The sequence below is a fragment of the Melampsora larici-populina genome, assembly GCF_000204055.1.
Source record: "Melampsora larici-populina 98AG31 unplaced genomic scaffold MELLAscaffold_10, whole genome shotgun sequence".
Lineage (NCBI taxonomy): Eukaryota > Fungi > Basidiomycota > Pucciniomycetes > Pucciniales > Melampsoraceae > Melampsora > Melampsora laricis-populina.
The window spans coordinates 1,165,620-1,185,929 of NW_006768774.1; the positions used below are offsets into that span (position 1 = coordinate 1,165,620).

General features: G+C 38.7%; 2 protein-coding genes across 2 annotated transcripts; both read right to left on the minus strand.

Moving 5' to 3' along the window:
• Positions 1 to 12,502: 12,502 nt before the first annotated feature.
• Positions 12,503 to 13,322, minus strand: MELLADRAFT_104671 (uncharacterized protein; the record flags this gene model as incomplete). Its single annotated transcript, XM_007407836.1, has 2 exons — positions 12,503 to 12,535; positions 12,786 to 13,322. 2 exons carry the CDS (start codon positions 13,320 to 13,322, stop codon positions 12,503 to 12,505), a joined length of 570 nt encoding a protein of 189 aa, XP_007407898.1.
• A 5,460-nt stretch (positions 13,323 to 18,782) lies between these two features.
• Positions 18,783 to 19,100, minus strand: MELLADRAFT_84369 (uncharacterized protein; the record flags this gene model as incomplete). Its single annotated transcript, XM_007407835.1, has 1 exon — positions 18,783 to 19,100. One exon carries the CDS (start codon positions 19,098 to 19,100, stop codon positions 18,783 to 18,785), a length of 318 nt encoding a protein of 105 aa, XP_007407897.1.
• Between the last annotated feature and the right edge of the window lie 1,210 nt (positions 19,101 to 20,310).

The following is a 20,310-nucleotide window of genomic DNA, read 5'->3' on the forward strand; positions in this document are numbered from 1 at the left end:
GTTTTTTCTGTTGAGAGGTCCAAACTAAAAAAAACTGTGATCAGTCAAGGATACAAAGAGGAAACATCAAAAGAATAGAAGAGAAAACTTACATTAGAATTCTTACCAGTAGCAGGGAAGGATGTAAGTGTTTGTTGTGAGGTGTTGATCAGAGGTTCAATACAATGAGCACAGGAGAGGTGGCGGGCCATCAATCTGGTACTGGAGATCTTATTGATAGCAATCTCCTCATTACACACAACCACAGGCGCCTCTAAGTCCGGAATTGGAGGCTTGTTGATGAAGCCTTTGTTGGCACGGCAGACGTTCTTGAGGCTTTTGTCGGGGAGCATGACTGTCGAAAAGTACTGCCACACCCAAGAAGTACGGTTTGTGGCAGTATCTTCGGATTTGGCTGCACTAGCTGCGGCTGAGACCGAGTCAGATGGCGTGATCGAAGTTGTGCTGGAGGTGGTGGACATAGTGTTTAAATTGGTGACTCGAAGACTTTGACAAGACATGGCAATCGAAGAACTTGGGTATGGGCTATGGTATACCGTATGGGTAAAGGGTACTCGAGTGGGGATAATTAAATGGGGCAGTGAGTGAAACTTTGAAAAGCCAAACGGTAAAAAGGTGGAAAGAGGCTGGAACTCGCCTTTCACCCTTTGTTTAACAGGATTTCAAGCGCCGGCCCCGGCCCTGAGTGGCCCTGACACAGGGCCTTTGTCTGTATCATTAGGTTAGGGCTACATGCTTGGGCCTGGCAACGAGTTGATTCTGGAAACCCTTGGGCAGACTCGGCCGGGTCATAGCCCTACTTGCAGATGTTCCTGTATCAGAAATTTAATTCATGAAAACTTACAATACTCAGTATTTGAAAATACTAGGACAAGTGGGTTGTGGGCAAATCCCTAGGCTAGAATAGCCCAGGGTTATGAATTACTTGAAAGAGACAAAAAGACCCCCTATGGGGTGGCTAGCGGTTCTAAACAAATTATGAAACAAAAGAACATAACCCTACTTAAAAAAGAAATGCGCAACCATAAACATAAAACCATGCCAGATTAACAAACAATGGAGACAGCAATAACCGGACTTAAGACTCAATAAAAGTAACAAACAATATTCTCGACCTAATAACACTAATACTCATAAACACTACAATAATAATAAAAAGAACCAAAAAGAAAATAAAGAACATTTTTACCAGGAGAGGGAGGGCGGGCACGAAAACTTTGATAAATGATGTAAAAGAATCAGACGTACAAGATAATGATGATCTTTAACGGAGGTAAACACAATGTGATTAATTTGGATGTGGTAAACAGCCTATGATATCATGGTTGTTTCCAAAAGGAAAGGTAATAGAGATCCGACCCGTCAGTAACATTACATGTATTTTTCAGTCCAAATTGAATCACATTCCCATCGGTTAATAATGAATTACCAACATCTAGGAATCTGCACTTGTCTTTGCCCGGGTATAGTGAATAGACAAAAGAGATAAAACACAAAAGCAAAAGAATAATAAGATTCCACACAGTTGTAAAGTTTAGTACCTATAGTGAATAGACGAAAGAGATAAAATGCATAAGCAAAAGAATAATAAGATTCCACACAGTTGTGGAATCTTGAAATCAAGATTTGACAAAGTTTTGTTAGCAACAGCGTGAGAAAGTCTGTGCCGCAGTCGTGTAATTCACGTGAGTCTACAACACCCCCCCCACAACAACTCACAAACACCTGTATTACAAAACTTCTCAAGAAAAAATGAATCAAGTGAAATAAAACTAATAAACCCTTTCCACCACAAAATGATTGACTAACGTGATTGCTCAGTTGGTAAAAAGAATTATATCATGACACATTGAAAGAAACATAACAAAGAAAACACAAAAAACAAAAAAAACAAAAACACACAACAAAAGTTGACCAGCTTTGATCATGAGATAATTGAGGTCTTTTTCTAATAACTGTTGGCTGGAATTTGTTCCCCCGGGATGTGAGGGTTGGGTGCTCAGATGAGTACTCAAGGCTCACTAAATTGGGCAATGTAAGGGTTTATAGTGTGTAATTGATTAATTATATTTCAAATATAATGTAAGTACAACTAGATGTATAGAAAGAGAAGAGGAAGGGGAAAAGGGACTGGTCTGTTTGGATAAATCCAGACAGACTACAGTTAGGTGACTCCTTAAAAGGAGGTTTATAATTATAATATGTAAATGTTATAATTATTGAAGGTTGGATCCAAGGCCTTCCTTTGATCTTTATGTAACGGATTCAAGAGTGAGATGAAGGTCACTACTCTGGTTGTTCTTAAAGTCACCAACTTAGGGTTGTTCTTAAGGTCACCAGCCTGAAAGTAATTGTACGTAGGTCACTAGCCTTGGGTTGTTGGAAGGTCACCAACCTGAAATGGTTTCTACTTGGGGAAAGTAGAGGATCCAGGGGGGATGAAGGAAGTATTACTTACTTTTAATCAGGAAGCTGATTAAAGTTAAGGAAGTGTATCACTAGTCTTATTTATTATAAGACTCTTGATGTTACTTCAATAGAACTTTAATTGTTCTTTAAAAGTAAGGTGTAATAAAAGCTTGAGGAGGAAATCTCTGAAGGCTGAGAGAGAAGAGGTTTATATACTCTTCTCTCCAAACCTAACTGTGGTGATATTTGCTTATATCACTACTGTGGTTTAGGGTTTAATTAGTACTATTAGTTATGGTTATCACTAATGCTACATAATCACATATACCTGTTATGTATATTATGTAGTATAAGCATTTCAACTCTTGACACTGAGTTATGAGGTGTAAATAATGTTTTATTACATATGACATATGATTTTACATGTACGTGTATATGTAATTAATGTTTATATGTATTTTATTATATGTTACATGTGTTTTATAAGCTGTATGTACGTGTAATAAGTTTTGTAAGTTATAATCTATCTATTACAAGTTAGTTTTGGGTACATGTATATGTACTCAGGGCTGACACGGGATGTTCATTCCCTTTCTGCCAGAATCAATCTGGAATCAAGACTACCCATCCACAGAATTGGTTCAACCAGAAACAGATATATAGAAAGAATAAAGGTTAACATTTGGTGAAGTTTATTGAGACAGGTTCTATTTTTTGAGTCTTAAGCTTTGAAGCGCATTGTCATGGAGTGTTGGTCCTAATGGTTTTGTCAAGATGTCTGTGTGTTGTGCTTTGGTGTCAATCCAGTGGAGAAAGATTTGTCCTTTATAGATCTGCTTGTTGATGTAGTAGAACTCTCTGTCGGTGTGTTGCGTTCGCTTGTTTGATGAATTGTTGCTTGCAACATGGATAGCCGACGTGTTATCACAATGCATGTTAACAACTTTGCCTATACCAGTCAAATCTTCAACCAAATTTCTCAGCCAGATAGCGTCTCTGCACGCAGGTCCCATTGCCATATACTCCGCGTGACATGTGGATGACGCTACACACATTTGTCTCTTTGAAGTCCATGAGATAGGACAATTCAAAAAATGTGTGATGAAACCATGTGTCAACCTTGCACCTTCACCTCCCCAGTTAGCGTCGACGTAGGTGTGAAGGGGTGTGTCAACTTTACTTCTCAGAGGCTTTATCAAGAGTTCCTTGACCCCGCCAGTGCTCAGGTATTGTATGAGGTGTTCGATGGCGGCCCAGTGTTGGCGTTGGGGGTCAGATGAGAATTGAGCAAGATAGTTGACTGTGTAGGTGATATCCGGTCAAGTTGCTACTGATAAGTAGTTCAGGCACCCGATGGCAGACAGGTATCTTTCGGTGTCAACGCGTTCTTTGTCATCAGATGGTGATGTTGGAATCTTCTGTGAGTTCATTGGCGTTCTGGCAGTCCGTTCATCAGGTAGGAAAGATTTAATGATTTTCTTCGTCAAACCAGGTTGTGATAATTTGAATGATCTGTCTTTTTCACGCGGAACATCAACACCAACAATTTGATCAAGTGAAGTCTCCCATTTGATTAATAATTTCTCTTTCAAGGCGGCGTAAATGTTGAGCAAGAGTTTTTCAGAACTCCCGGTCACTGCTCCATCATCACTGTGGAGCCAGATGATTACAGTGTCCGAACTGCGACAATAAAAGTACAAAGATTGGTCGTATTGACTTACAGTGAAGCCGAGTGCTTTGAGGATCTTGTGGATATGTTTCCATCAGCATCTTGCGCCTTTTTTTGTACCATAAAGCGCTCTTAAAGCCTTGAGGACTTGATTCTTCTTCCTTGCTTCGCACATGTAACCAGTCGGGATGGAGAAGTATACAATTGAGTTGATATCACTATGGAGATATGCGGATGTGATATCAAAAGAGTGTACAGGCCAGTTTTGATGAGCTGAGATCGTGAGCATGATTTGTGATCCAGCAAATATGGCTGTTGGCGCAAAAGTCTTGGTATAATCGATGCCTTCTTTTTGACTGTATCCTTTTGCTACAAGTCGAGCTTTAAATTTTTTAGGATTACCTTCATTGTCCACCTTCTTATAAGTAAATACCCACTTCAATCCAATCAAGACTAGTCCATCTGGTTTATCCACAACCTCCCACACCTTCATTGTCTTCATCATATTCATTTCAGTGTCACAAGCTTCCTTCCACCTCTCTTTGTTGTCCAAACGCATAGCTTCAGCAAATGATCTTGGAGGTTGTAGGATCTTCAAGTAATCATAACCGTTAAGAACATGGGAAGCTGCCACATCTTGCTTGTCAAGTTTAAGTTCTTCGGTGAAATCCCCAAGCTTAAGTGCATTTATAATGTGAGCAATGCTACCTTTTCCAGGCTTGCCGTTTTCATTCATAGCTTTTGATAGTTCTTGATGTAATAACTCTTCTCGTTCTTCTTCATACGGAAATTTAGCCACTGCTGACGGGAAAACAGTCTTCATCACTTCATCATAGAATAACCAACCTTTTCCACCACTTATGTAACCAATCATCACACATTTTCTTCCTCTATCCTCCAGTTTACCAGGTGATCTCTGCCATTCATGAATGTGAACAAAAGATGTGCTCCCAAACAATTGTAAGATGTCGAGCTGGGGCTTACGTCAATGGAATATTTTGTATGGTGTTTTGTCGCCAATTACTGAGTTTGGTAGTTGGTTATGGAGATAAGCAGCAGTCATGTATGCAAAATTCCAAAATTTGTTTGGAAGCTTGCTCAATGACAATAAAGTTATAGCCATTTCATCCAACGTACGGTTGAGTCTTTTCGCAATTCCATTCTGTTCTGGTTCATAGGGGTTTGCGAACTCATGAGTTATACCTTCATTCTCCAACCATTTGTCTAACGTGTTACCTATGTATTCACCACCTCTGTCTGACCTTACAATCTTTATCTTCTCTCCAGTCTCTCTCTCCCATCTCTTGATCACTTGAATTAAACATTGCGGGACCTCAGATTTGTGCTTAATAATTGATATCTCTGAATAAGTCAATGCTACATCCCGGAAAGTCACCAATAGTTTTTCTCCCGTTAAACATGGGGTAAAGGGTCCAGCAACATCAGTTACTAACACCTCCAATACCTTAGGCTCATGGTTGGTGCTTTCCAAAACTCTCCGTCTGACACTTTCGCTCTTGAGACAATCTTTACAGGTAACCTCACAGTGTTTCAAGTCAGGCAGTCCGTATTCCTCACACTTCTTGAACAGTGTCTTGATGCGCTTTATTGAGACATGTCCCAGGCGTGCATGCCACAGTTTAGACAAAGCAAACGGAGATTTCATTGCACAAACAGCATGTGATTGAGTATTACAAGGTGTCTTCAGTGATTTTCTTGCTTGAATAAACCATCTACAATTTTTATGTACAGCATAAATCGTTTTTCCATCTTTTAATTTTATTTGAAAATCATTTCCTTCCTTCATTGACATCTTTGCTCCACTGGCAATGAGAGCACCGGGTGATATGATGGTAGTGGTTGCTTTCGGGCAGTAGTAAATGTTTTCAATAGTTGCTTTTTCTCCTGATTCAGTCGTTAATTTGATGTCACCTTTCCCTACTATGACAGCATTGGAATCATTACACCATGTAAATATCTGTGTAGCACGTCGACGTGCACACACGAAAGACTCTCCGTAGAACCTGTAACGACCCATCAAAGAGGTGCCACATCAAGCGCATCTTCCCCTTATCACCTGGGAGGTTGAAAGGCAGTTGACCCCTGCTGACAACAAAGGATTATGCAAATCCTTTGAACAAATCACAAAGCACAAAGGGTGCTCAACAGTAATCTCAGTCTCATTTCAACCAAAAGACTTTGAGATTTATTTCAAAACTCTCCGTGTGTGCACGTCGACGTGCTACACGGATATTTACATGGTGTTAGTAGCTGTCTTGATTGGGATTGGGCGAGAAAGAGGCTGATAATTAGTCAGAAGTGATCGATTGTTGCTTACAGCATCAGTCGCTCCACCATCAAACAAATACTCAGTTGGTACCTCTTCACCCTCTTCAATCAATACAAACCCCTCAGAGCTCCAATCAAGGGCTGATGCTTCAACTGTGTTGGCTTTGGTTCGCATCTGAAGTTACTTTGACTGAGCTCGCGTTTGGTCTGAAAGGCTTCTTAATCTGATTTGTGTTTGAGGCTGGGATTGAGTATTTTTGAGGAAATATTGCATTAAGACTGTAGTACTGCTGGTTGCTGACTTTACACCAGTCCCTCCAATGAGCTCCTGTCCTATCACCCACACCATTGTACAACTCGCATGGATTATTTGTTTTGTTGTAACTATGACCTAAGTTCCCACAGAAGAAGCATTGGATTACGCCCTCCTTCACACCACAAACCGCGGTGTTGGGAATCACAATTGGGTTAACGGAGCTGCTGTGACACGGTTGATTGTACTTGGTCCAGGCCTTGGGACCGCGCCTCCAGCGCATTGGATCAATTCATTGCCCAGATCTGTTTGGTGTGAAGGAGTTAAAACAATTGAACCACAGTGACATATTTCTTGAGATCAACAATGGATCTCAACTGGAGCAGCGTAGAATAAAACAAAAGAAAGGTTATTGATTTGATTTCATGTGTGACAGTAGAGAGAAAAAGAAGCGAGAGATAAAGAAAGAGCAGAACCTACCTGGAGCAGCGTAGAATGAAACAAAGGAAAGGTGAAGAAAAGACACCTTTCCTGATGCTGCCCCAGTGAGGTTATATAGTGATTCTAGCTAGAGAAATATCACACATTGTGGTGATATATTCATGATATCAAGCAAGAAAATTAATCATCATTACTTTACCAACTTATTAGAAAACTTCAGTATAGCAGGAAATTCGAAATTCAGGTTCTCAGATCAATTGAAGCTCTTACAGGCTTATGTATACTTATTAGCTCACTATCACTATTATGTCATCTCATTTCAAAAACATTCTTAAGATCAATATATCTTACTTACAAATTTATTACAAAAAGACAGAAAAAGCAAAGATAAGAAAAATTTGAAAATATAGGTGTAAAAGTTGGAAAATGGTTTTTAGGTTATTTATAATTAAGTTATGGGTTTTATAAGGTTAGAATATGAAAGAACAACACTTTATTATACAGTAACAATTTTAATCTTCAAGGTCGATAAGGGAAAACAGGAGTTATTAGGAGAAAGGTACTTTTTCGAAGTTGGTAAACAAGGGTTTTGCGTGTAGTTTACATATGTAATGGTGGTAGTAGTGGAAATTAAGGTTGTCAAGAGGATTTTCCAGGATTTTTAAGGTTATAGAAGATGATGTCATATTACATGAGCAAGAAAAAGAGAGTAGCAGCTGTGAAAAGTGAAGAAAATGGGTGAATTTTGTGGAAAATGAAGGTTTTCAGCTAAATACATATGTCAAATGACGTCGGATTAAGTTGGTAGATAGCTCATTCAACGCAGAAGAGTGGATTACATGATGTACAGACTTTAAATCATTAGTAACAGAGGTGTATGTAAAAAGGTATAAGGCAAATAAGAAATTGGTGTGAATCTCGAATTTACAGTCACAAGTCAACATGTAACACCAAAAACCTTAACTTCACAACTCAATATCTTACTCATCACTCATCAGAAATAGGTCATATGGGTGTCACAAATGATCAGTATCACGAGGGCTACAAGATGCACTATAGTAGATCAAAATTGGACCACATCTGAAAAATTTGTAATCTCAAAAATTGGTTTGCAGCTAGTTTACAAGGAAAAAATCACCTGTATTCATCTTAAGAAGTGCTGTACATTAAATCATTGCGTCATTGATCACTTTTAGCTGTGAAAATTACATCATACATTAGTAACAAGACCGTTGCATTGCGTCATTACATGGTTTTTAGGGTTCTTGAGGCGGATTTGATTGGTTTTTGAGGCTGTTGACTGTTGTACAGGTTCTTACATGTGGATATAAGTACTCATTGATGATTTTGGGATTTTTGTTCCCTTTTCTGCATCTTTTACGTGTGTTGTAGTGTTATAAATCATCATTTATTTACTATATTTGTACTAAGATCACTTAAATCCGCCCCTTCAAAGCAAGGAGAAATTTATTTACGTGTGTTAAAGACTATAAGTCAAATTGGGAATAATACTTAACAACAGTATTGCTAGTAATAACATAGTGTGTGGACTTTTTGCGCTTAAAATTGGGAATAATACTACACAACATTATTGCTTTATTTCTCTGGTGCCTTTATCTTTTTCTCTGTTATCACAAAGTGGTCAGCAAGTGCCCTTGTGCTGGTTTTTTTGAAGCAGGCAGTCTTTAGGCAACTTCTACTATATTACACGTAGTAGATTATCCCTTCTTAGGTGTTGTAAAGCTCTTGTTGAGCTTTAAATACTACAACGGATGAAATGTTGTAAAGCACACACATGACAAATGATTAATAGTCACGCAGGACTGTCAGTAACACGAGATAGTAGACGTAGGACTTATGTAAGATTTGATTATTATATATGAAATGTTTACATAATACTGTAGGACTATCTCAACAATTTTGCTACCCACTGGCAGTCCAGTGAGTACGTCCAGCTCAATCCAATCTCAATTCAACCTCAAAACAATGTCAGTTCAATCTCAATTCAATCTCAATCCAACCTCAATTTTTGGCCTGGAGGAGCAGACAAACAGTCTTCCAAAAAGAACTGAAATAAAGTTTAGTTTATGTCCACACATGAAGGTGTCAGAATATCTGGAAGGCTTGAGTGATTTTTGGAAAAAATACAATTATTATGGCCAAATATCCTTCTCAGTCCCTTCCAAAGACTTCTCCTGCAACCAGAAGCAACAGCTCTTGATTATATATTGTAATGGTATGATACTTGTTTGGGAAGGGGTTAATTTATATACTCAGAGATTCAAATATAATATTAAATGAATGAAAATATTAGAAGGAAAAAGAATGGGTTATGAAGTGGTTGTTTTCTGGTTTGTGATGTTAATACATCAATCTATTATGTATTGCAATTTTTCATTTGACTTTATACTATTTCATTCACTTCATATTGTTTACCATGTTGGGTTTTTCATTGTATTTAGAAAAAAGATTTTTATATACTCATTGATTCTTTGGTCCTTTGTTTGTAGAGTGCTTGCTCACTTTTTTGGGTGGAATCCATGTTTTTTTGAACTGTGAAAGAAATTATAAAAGGGCAGTCCTGAGATCAGCTTAACTCTGAAATACCAAAGCATCAATATACATATGAGCTGATAATACTGCATTTTGTCTTTGAAGACTTCTCTAGGAAGTTCCTGATTTGACCCAATAGTCCAGATCCCAATGCTATGTATCATTGGGCTCGGCACCACCAACATATTTACCTCGGATTACAAAATCCGAGGTATCCTTGGATGCACAACCTCGGACAGAAGCTTCCCGAGGTTTTGATCCGAGGTAATTCTCAGGGCAAAAAAATACCTCGGGCAAAAACCTCGGACAAGGTCTGTCCGAGGATTTGCCTCTGATGATGCCTTGGATTTCTCAACCCGAGGCGTCTATGCTGGCAGTGCAGCCGCCAGGTTGCGACTTGGAGGGGTGTATACATACTAAGCTACACCGGCGTGTAAATCCATCTCAAGGACCAAAGCCTCAACAATCAAACAATTGCAAGACTCTACAACTCAACAACTCAACTCAAACAGAACAAAACAGATTACATACTCTCAACAGTGGACTCTTTTTCTCAAGATAAATCAACTAATCAAATGAATAAATCACAATCAATCTTGAACCCTTCAAGGAAATATTGAATACCACATTCACTGGTGGGAAAATTAAATTCAGCTTGGATAGAAAAATTAGAGCAATGTCAAGACAGTCAACCTGATCAGGCAAAACCCAAATGAAGTCTTATGTTGTTTCAACTTTCAATCAACATTGATCAAAAGATCAACTTGATCTGCCTTGAAGGGGCCAATGCATATGATGATTGTGACTCATCAATCTTTGAGTAAAGATCATCACCACCAACATATTTACCTTGAATTGAAAAATCCGAGGTATCATGGGATTCCAAACCTCAGACAGCTTCTTTCCAAGGTTTTGATCCGAGGCAATTCTCAGCGCAGGAGATTACCTTGGACAAAAACCTCAGACAGGGTCTGTCCGAGGATTTACCTCCGATGAGGCCTCGGATTCCGCGACCCAAGGCATCTATGTTGGCAGTGCATAGACAGAAATGGATGGCTTTGACTTCTCATAAGTGTAATTAGGTTGTAAATTTCGCATTTCATGGACTTGATAGTGAATTAAAACTTCTTATGAGATTTTGGTCAAGAACTTGTGTACCGCTTCCCAACCCATACCCTTTCCACTCCTTTTGAAACACCAAACTCAAACTATCATAATTCATGATATCACTTGTGATATGTATATAGCTGATCCCATAATTGGGTTTATGTTGATTTGCTTGTTATTTTCTTTTCAGAAAAAACTGGACACAATTAAATTTACTCCTGAAGTTTTGATCGCTGTGAAACAAAGAAATCAAAATGATTATTGAACTTTTTTGTGAAATTCTAGGCAATCGCTTCATGATGTAATTGAAGTCTGTTGAATCTTAAGCTATACCAATGTTTGTAAAAGACAATTTTTTTTCATATTGGCAATGAGCGCAACTTCAAAAAACAAAACAATGAAGTTGGAGCAATTAGATGAGATAGAAATGGAGAGAGAGATACCCTTCCACAATTCATCTTATAAGTCCAAGTAAGTGATGAACTACTAACACATGAAATTTATGATGTTTATATATTGTTTTGAATCATCACCTTGACCTTCATCATCATATTGTTTTATCAGATCTATCATATCAGTATTTCACCTATGATGCACAACACTCCAATAAGTGAAGTGTTACACATTGATAAAATTGTGAACTTACTCAGCCTTGCAACATCTTTTTTGGTCTTGATGTGAATGAAAGGTACAAGGAGACAAATAAGTACAGAAGTAGTATTATGTGGGCTTGAATGGGCAAAGTATTGGTAAAGGAGAGAAGAATATAAGTACAGAGACCACCCTCAGGTTGAAACTGAAAGAAAAATGTGCAACCTGAAATGAAGTGCCTCACTTGTTCATCATTCTGAATGATCAAGGCTTGAGGGGGTCAGATAGGGTTATTTTTGAGGGTCTGAGCGTGAATAAATGAAGGTGGCTACAGAGAGGTTGATAGAGATGAAAATTTGCACTGTTCTAAGAGGGGTAAATAGCTAAAAGTCTGACTTCATAGGCCCAAGCCTTCAGTGAATTTGTTTGTGTTTTAAGGTGGAGCAGGAGCAGAACATGCAGTGTTTTATGGTTGGAGTGCAGATGTGAGGGTGACGGAGCTGAGCTACAAGAATATTGAATACAGATGTGAGATGTGCATTTCAAAGTGATGAAATAAAAACTCAAATGCTGGACCTCATAGTCACAAAACTTCATTGAGATAGTGGGTGTTTTATGGCAGAGCGGGTACCAAACATCATGGTTGTATGAAGAAGTGGTGATATGAAACTATGTGAACCCACCAGAAGATTTTGGAGGATTCATTTTCAACTTCAGCTGTACTACTGAACTAGCTCCAGGTAGATCTGCAGCCCATGCATATCCCCCATCCAAACTGATCTTGAGGTCAATTTGATATTGAATTGAGACTGTTTTGAGATTGTTTTGAGGTTGTTTTGAGGTGAATTGTACTCACTGGCCTGCCAGTGAGTAGTAAAATGTCACTGTGAACTGTTGACTTCTTGGTGAGTTCTGGTATTGAGCAGGTGATGGAGAGTAAGAGCTACCAGTGTTCATGCAACAATTATTGGGCGTGCGGTTGATGGCCATTGCTTCAATTTGAGTGTTCAAGCTGTTGATCAAAATTGTCTCAGATGCGGTTTTTTCTCTTGCAATATAAATTTGAATAGCGGATTTCACATCTTCAAGTTTAAAGTTAGGAATTGAATCATTAAATTTTTTATCAAGCTCCTTATTGATTTCTTTGGTCATTTCAGCTGGCATGTGTAATTGGTAAAATAACCCCTTGATCAAGTCACTGGTCCAGGCAAAGCCGGTTGATTCTAACTCCAAAACAATTGAATTGACTTTAGCCATGTAAGCCAGCATTCCAGTCTCACTCAGATCAAGTCGTAGATGAACCAAACGTGTGAAGAGAGAGAGTTGATTTGTCTTTCCTCCTCATTGAAAATGCTTCTGTAACGCCTTCATCGCTTCGTGTGCATCGTCTGCATCATCGGTCATGTTCTTGAGATCCTCATGAATAGTGCTAGAGATCATAAGAAAGGCTAGTTTGTCTCGCTCCTTATCAACGTAAGTTAAGATTGGTTTAGCTGATTCCCAATAGTCTTTGATGCTTAACAGCGCCTTCATGGCTCTTGACGCGTTGTTCTTCCACACAATAAAATTTGATCCGTCTTTCGAAAGATTGGTGAAATTGATGTTGTTGGCCAAGTTCTTATTAGCCCTATTGATCTCTTGTAAGGCTCGAGTTTCTTGTAGTGCTGATTCAGCAGCGGATGTCATCTTGATGTCTTTGTCAGATGGGAAAATCAGGAAGAATCCCTGAGGAAAAATGACGGGATTAGGATTGAATGTTTTCGTGTGAGCTGTAAAGGGTTTGAGAGATATCGGCATAGGGTTAGGATTTGGTGTATGATTGGGTGATGTTGGAATCTCTACTCCAATGTTCAATTGTGAGATACTTGTTGCTAATTCCGATATGGACTTAGGAGAATCAGGGGTATGCGTAGAGTTTTCAGCAGAAGGTTTGTAAACAGCAGATTGAGGCGTAGAAACAGCAAGTAACATATTAGACGAGGGGATATTCAATTCAAGTTCATTTGGCATGGGTGTGGGCAGCGGAGGTAAAGTGGTCAAATCAGGAAAAACATATTTGGGCAATTTTGTAAATGTGATTGTTAAAACGAGATATTCAGGATTTCTCGGTGGTGGTGTATTAGGGGGTGTGAGTGATAAAGATGGAATACTTTTGGCCATTGCTATTTGCAGCCCACATGAAATCCATGTAGGTGCTGTCCAAATTACGCCTACACGGTTGTTTTCCGCCAAAAAGCGCCTACATTTATGATGTAGGCACTTTTTCCTTTTTCAGATGACGCCTACAGGCTGAAAACCCAATGTAGGCGTCATTTGTGTACGCCTACATTCTAAAAATAAGACGTAGGCGCTATTTTCAAGCGCCTACATTGTTTTTTCCATGTAGGCGCTTAAGTTAGTTATAAGGGTCTTATACATGTGTGAATACAAATCTATAAGGGTGCTGGTATTAATATATAAGGGTGTTGGTATTAAATTATAATTATAAGGGTGGTGAGATTAATTATAAGGGTGTTGGTATTAAATGATAAGGGTATTAAATGTAAGAGTGTGCATTTGATTAGAAATTATAAGGGTGTTGGAATTAAATCATGAGGGTGTTGGAATTAAATTATAAGGGTGTTGGTATTAACATATGTAGGCGCACAAAAATTACGCCTACAGTCAAAAAAAAAGATGTAGGCGCATTTTCGTGACGCCTACACAATGCAGGCGCTTCAAATTTCCGCCTATATTTTATTTTTAGAATGTAGGTGTACACAAATGATGCCTACATTGGTTTTTCAGCCTGTAGGCGTCATTTGAAAAAGGAAAAAGTGCCTACATCATAAATGTAGGCGCTTTTTGGCGGAAAACAACTGTGTAGGCGCTGTTTTGGCAGCGCCTACATGGATTTCGTGTGGGCTGCAAATAGCGAGGGCCATACTTTCAATGTTTAGTATTTCACCATCACCTTGAGATCTAGATTTGGTTGGGTACAAAGTTGGGGAAGGTTCTGGGGTTGATTGCGGAGAAGGTGATGGAGGTAGTGGAGGCAGTGATTGTAAATCAGGGAATATAGAGTCTTCTTGTTTATTCTTATTGCGAGATTTCTTAGTGCGTCGTTTTTTCGGAGGTGATCAAGGATTGGAAGCGTAATCCCAACTCCTCGTTTGCATTCAGGTTAACGGCGACCCGTCAAGATCAAGAGCGCAGGCTCATAACCTATAGTGAATAGACAAAAGAGATAAAATGCATAAGCAAAAGAATAATAAGATTCCACACAGTTGTGGAATCTCAAAATCGAGATCTGACACCGCGGGAATTAATACGTCTGAAACCCAATTGAGCGGAGTTGCGCTGTCCAAGTCTGCAACTTCCCACAATCACGGGTTTCGTTCGCAATATGTTCACATTACCTTCACATGTTCCCCTTGGGATATTCTGGCACCTGCAATTACATATGAACTAGCCAAATTGGCGGCGGGCGCCGCGGTTACAGAAAGGTCTTATCATAATTCAATTCAAATTCTATTCTGCAGGATATTCTGGAGCATATATCACTTGAGGAGGCAAGCTTATTCAGGCTTGATTAGTTGAATTACAGCACAGTCAAATCTACTTCAACACTATGTTAAGATCACTGTATATATTATGAGTAACACAATGCCAGCCTCTGAATATTGACCTTCCAAAGTAAGTACCTACCTTGGTCACACAATCCACCAATGAGGTGTAGTTCACAGGAGTCAAACAACATCCTCCAATTTCCATTCAATTGGGCTGTTGTTGTGTTTGATAGCATACCCATGACCACATGAATTGTAAACACTGTGTCATAGCTTTCTATTGCAGAGATCAGATATAAAGTTACCATGATTACCAATCCTTTGGCACAAGTGAATTCAGATCTGAAACAAAACTGTAGACCATAGTCCTTGTAAAACGCCACTGTTTCCTCTTTGTGCATACTCCACCTATTATTCACTTCAAAAACAAAATGTTTTGGGTTTTTGACTTTCCTAGAGCAGAACCATGGATCTCTTTCAATCAGCATACCAATAAGTACTGATACTTGGGTAACTTGTGATGCAAACACTGGCTTCATCAAAGGTTTCCAATTGCAGTCATCATATAAGCCAAAGAAAAGGTGTAATGCTCTAGTTGCAAATGACTTGATATGGGAAGGGTTTTTACACTGTTTGTGTGTGCGGCAAGCAACAGCAAATGGAGGGAAGGCACAGGACATAAAATACGCTTCTGAGTTCTTATTGTGGTGGAATCAAGTATTGAGAGGCATCATGGGAATTGTGAACAGAGGTGATGACACATGACCTTGGAGCGGAGTGAAAATATCCTTGCCCAAACCCTAACCCCCAACCCCTAGGCCCTAACCCCCTAACGGATTCCATATCATAGTACATCAAGTTTCATTTTGTTTCCGATTTGGAAAAACTTTACAAGAAGCTCCAAAATTAAAACACTGGTATGTTGCTTGAAGTTGGTTGAGACAGGTGAGCATATATAACAAACTCTGTTTTATTTATCATTGTAGGAGTAGCTGTGAAGGAATCCAATAATAGTTCTCTATGAGAACACAACAATAGTAAAGCTCAAAAATAAAATTTTTGTGTGTTTGCTCAGGCCATGAAAATTAGCAAAGTAGGTTTGCCCCCAAAGAATCGCAGTGATACAGTTGGGAGTGACAGCTAACACTCTTGATATCAAAATTGGGCAATGTGTGCAGGATGCTTAAACATTACATAAGCAAAGATAGATGTCTTGGATTGAAAACCCCAAGGGATCATTGGATGTAAAACCTTGGATAAATCTTGTCCATGAATTTGATTCAAGTCATTTTTTGGTGAAAACAAACTGCTTGGATCAAAAACCCAGAAATATTCTGTCCAAGGATTTTAGTCCAATGACACCTTGTATTTTTCAATCCAAGGCATTTGTTAGCTGTGAAGGCAACTTGCGTAAACAATGAGTTTGTTGTCAAACCATGACACAACTGTAAATTGACACCAACTCTATGAATGTGTTGCCTGTGACAGTATCAATCCTCAGTCAATGATATTGATAAGCAAAACCTGATAATTATTCAATTCATAGTGACAATAAATTGACTTTACCCAAATTTGGCTGTTTCAGCATTAATTTGATTGCTTTAAAAATCATTCATCTTGATTCAATAATAAAATACAATCTGAATCTGGTCATTTTTTGGCTTCTGAAAGGTTGGATGCACTTTGTGTCTAAAACTGGCAACATTTGGAGTCAAGAGTCCCAAGGCTTATCATCCTATTGCATTCTCTCATTGCCCAAGCTGATTGTAGCATGGTTTGACTGACCTCAACTACTTGTTGGGTTCATCCTTTGTTGGGTTAATGGGCTTCAGCTCTAAAAGATATGACAGAAATCCTTCTAAATGAAGGCCTTGTATATGAACTGAGCCACTCACAGATGTGCATTCAGGTTGAGTGATCAGGTTTGAATAACATCTGTAATCCCAAGGATAGATAATTCACATGGAGGAATGAATGATCAGTATCTGGTGGATTGACTTGGGAATCACAGCAAAGAGAGGTTCTAAACTAAACTGTCAAGATTTGGAATGTACAAATATTTAAACGTTTGTAGTTGATTTGTTTGGTTCATCAGATCCATAAAGCGGAGATTCAACTAAACCAAGTTAGGTGGAAATATCAACATTAACAAAGATTTACTTATCATAGAAGGCAAAGTTGATATTGAGCCAAATGATGATATCAGACTTTTGGAAATATCTGATGTTATGGTAGCTAATCAATTGATTACATTACAGTTGACTCTGAAATCACCTGCATTTACAAATATGCCATACTCTACCCCAACCCATAGCTGTTTGCATCCATATTTCATGGGCGGGGAAATGGACCAAAAACCAATAACCCATAGCTTTGTTTTAGAATTAGAGACAAAAAACCATAGGTTCCTACAGATAAAATTCAAATACTGTGCTATGGAGTTTTGAAACACATCAGCAAAGATCCTTGAAGGCCTCCAACTCCAACAGTTCCATTGGTGTATGAACTTGTTGCATGGAATGATGATCTTGAGTCTTGATATGCTATAACACTTTCTGTCCGACTTGCTTCAGTTGATTTGGGCATCGCACTTGAACCTGTATCATTTGATTTGTTGTTGTGGGGAGATCTGACAATAAAAGTGTTGAGATTTCGCTTTCAAATAATGTTATGTGTAAGAGCATCCCCACCGCGGCTGGAACCGTAAACTTGATACAGCTGTCCAAATTGACAGACGGGCAGCTGTATCTCATCTGCAGCCAGCCTTGCCAGCACCGCGCGAGCTGGATATTGCTTTTGCGGTTCTACCTCTGTCATGAATGACAGTTTCGTCGGATTGCAACTTCTGGAAAAATCCAGTATCTTGGCCGATCACTCGCTCGGACAATCAAGTGGTGGTAATTGTCATCCAAGATAGCACACACTGCGACCAACTAAGGTCTGCGTGTGAAGCTGGAATGTCCAAAGTATGGGAAAACAAGTTTTCCGGAGTTTTCAGCTCAACTAGCAACAACTCGAAGATTTCTTACGTTTCCAAAATTTTTGGAAACGTAAGCTGACACCTGTGGCCAGGTGTGGGACTATTTGGACGCGGTGGAGGGCGTCTGGCTGGAAACGTAATGTTGAATTTACGTTTATGTCAGAAACGTTACGTTTCCGGCGGCGCGGTGGGGATGCTCTAAATCAAGGATCATGCTTTCAAGATTGATTAGAATTTGAATTTGAAATGGAAATTGAATACCTTTACATTTCTTTCTACCTAAACCTTCATCATCAATTCCATTTTCACTTCAATCTTTAGTTTGACGCCAAACGAGTCCATAACAGTCTCATCAACCAAAATTGAACATCAGTCAGCAAAAGTCAAGAAGATGTATCAACTTTCACAATATGAAGATGGAGTCGATCATGGGGGGATGTAAGGACCTTTGGAATGAATCAATTGCTGTTGATGATAATATTATTCAATTGCAATTGATGACGCTTGGTCTGAATAGACAGGTGGATGACAGTTCCACAGGATTCAAATCAAAAAATACATGACAGTCAGCCCAAAGAGAACAATTTGAAGAAACGAAAAGTGAGGAATTGAAAACATACCGGTTGATGTGACCAATTATGATTGATGAAACAAAACCCTTGGAGCTATTCTAACACCAAATTTTCTATGAATAATCACATCTAAAGTCAAAAGGATAGAAAACTTGCAACTGTAGAGAATGAATTAAGATAGGAAATTGTAAATTATAGTAACTGATCAAAGTAAAAGTTGAAGAAATTAAGTAAATTAGAATTGGTTTGAAATGATTGATTGGATGTAATTTATTTATGAACAATCAGATTGAAATTGCAAAACATAAACTTCTTTCGCAGTCAAAGAAATAAAGCTGACACTTTGAGATAACGATGTAAAAGATGAGGATCAATTTGTTTTATGAAATTTAGGAATGAAAATGTTGAATTGTTTCAAAGCATGATGATTGAAGTTGACCAAAATTTGTGTCTCAAATGAGTTGAATATGAAGGGGTGATACCATTCAGTCCAATGAAATTGATGATAAGAACATGAAATAAACACAAGAGTATTATAATCAAGTGAGGAGATTGATCGGCTCAAAGTTTTAAAACCAAAGAGCAGAGTTGATGAAATTGAAATCAAAAACGAATAACAATTAAGAAGCCTAGGATCGATTGATTTGATTTTAATATTGTTGAGCAGATTGTAAGTAATTTGGATCATCTGCTACAGTAGTTGAAGGTGAATTTGAATCTCCGTATTGTTGTTGTAAGTGTTGTAAGTGTTGAGGTGAGTGTTGACTTGATGAAGTAAAATGGCTGTTAGTTCTTACTGGACAATGTGATGGTTCTTGAGATCGATTAGGTATCAAAGACATATGGAGAATTCGAGATCAACAAAACAAAGTCAGACACTGTAAGATCCCATGGGTTCACATGAATTTCAAAGCTTACAAAACTGAATGAGCAATTGGAAAAACGTTCTGATATGTAGCTGAGGTCGCACAAAATTGGAGCAAGCTGATAAACCAGCCTCGGATGCTTTAGACCCTAAAAGTGGAAACGTTTAAAGAATCAAGTGGTAGTAGCTACATCTTTTGAATTCACACCCTGAGTGAAAGCCTTTAAGAGGATTCCAATTAGTTGATTTGTAAATTTTGCTGAAGCAATCGAAGGTGGTTCAGGAATATCGGACGCAGGCTGACAAAATAAACATGTGGGTCATTTTGTCTTCAGTAAAGAAATCCAAAAGACTCTATAAAATCGCGTACCACCACAGCTTCTGCAAATTGACTACGAATCATTTCTGGAGTGATCCCATTGGTATGTTGGATATGTCGTGTAGAAGCTTCCCAATCAGCTTTCTCGATCACTTGAAATACATTGATTAAGAGTCTTTAAGTTCTGTGACAGCTTGAACCCGATCGATGCATTCCTTGACCCTGCTCTGTTTGAGGGCTAGGATGCAAACCTTGCTTGATATTCTTTCGGCTACAGCTGCCTGTTTGGTTACCACTTCATGAAGGGTCAATGCATCTTGAGCAAGTGAAGAGACCAATGGCCTAAGATTGTCTATACGCATGAGTGGCTGTTCTAGTCGTTCAGGCGAAGAGAGAAGGTCGGCCAAAGAGCTATCAAGCTCAAATTCCATGGATTCTATTTGGTAAACAGCACTTTAGTCAATTGAAATTGATACTCAGATTCTTTGATCTAATCAAAAAAGATAAGTAGTATGAACCTCACCGAGTGAGCTAAAGCCGTGATGATATCTTGATGTGACTGAAGGGTAGCAAGATGTCGACGAGGTTGAATTGGTGAGTTTGATAGTAAGAGGTCATCAGTTTGAATGTTATTAATTGCCATCGTCTGATTCGTATAGTACATACACTTCGAATCACTTAATTGGCTGAGGATGAAAAACCAACACTCAACTT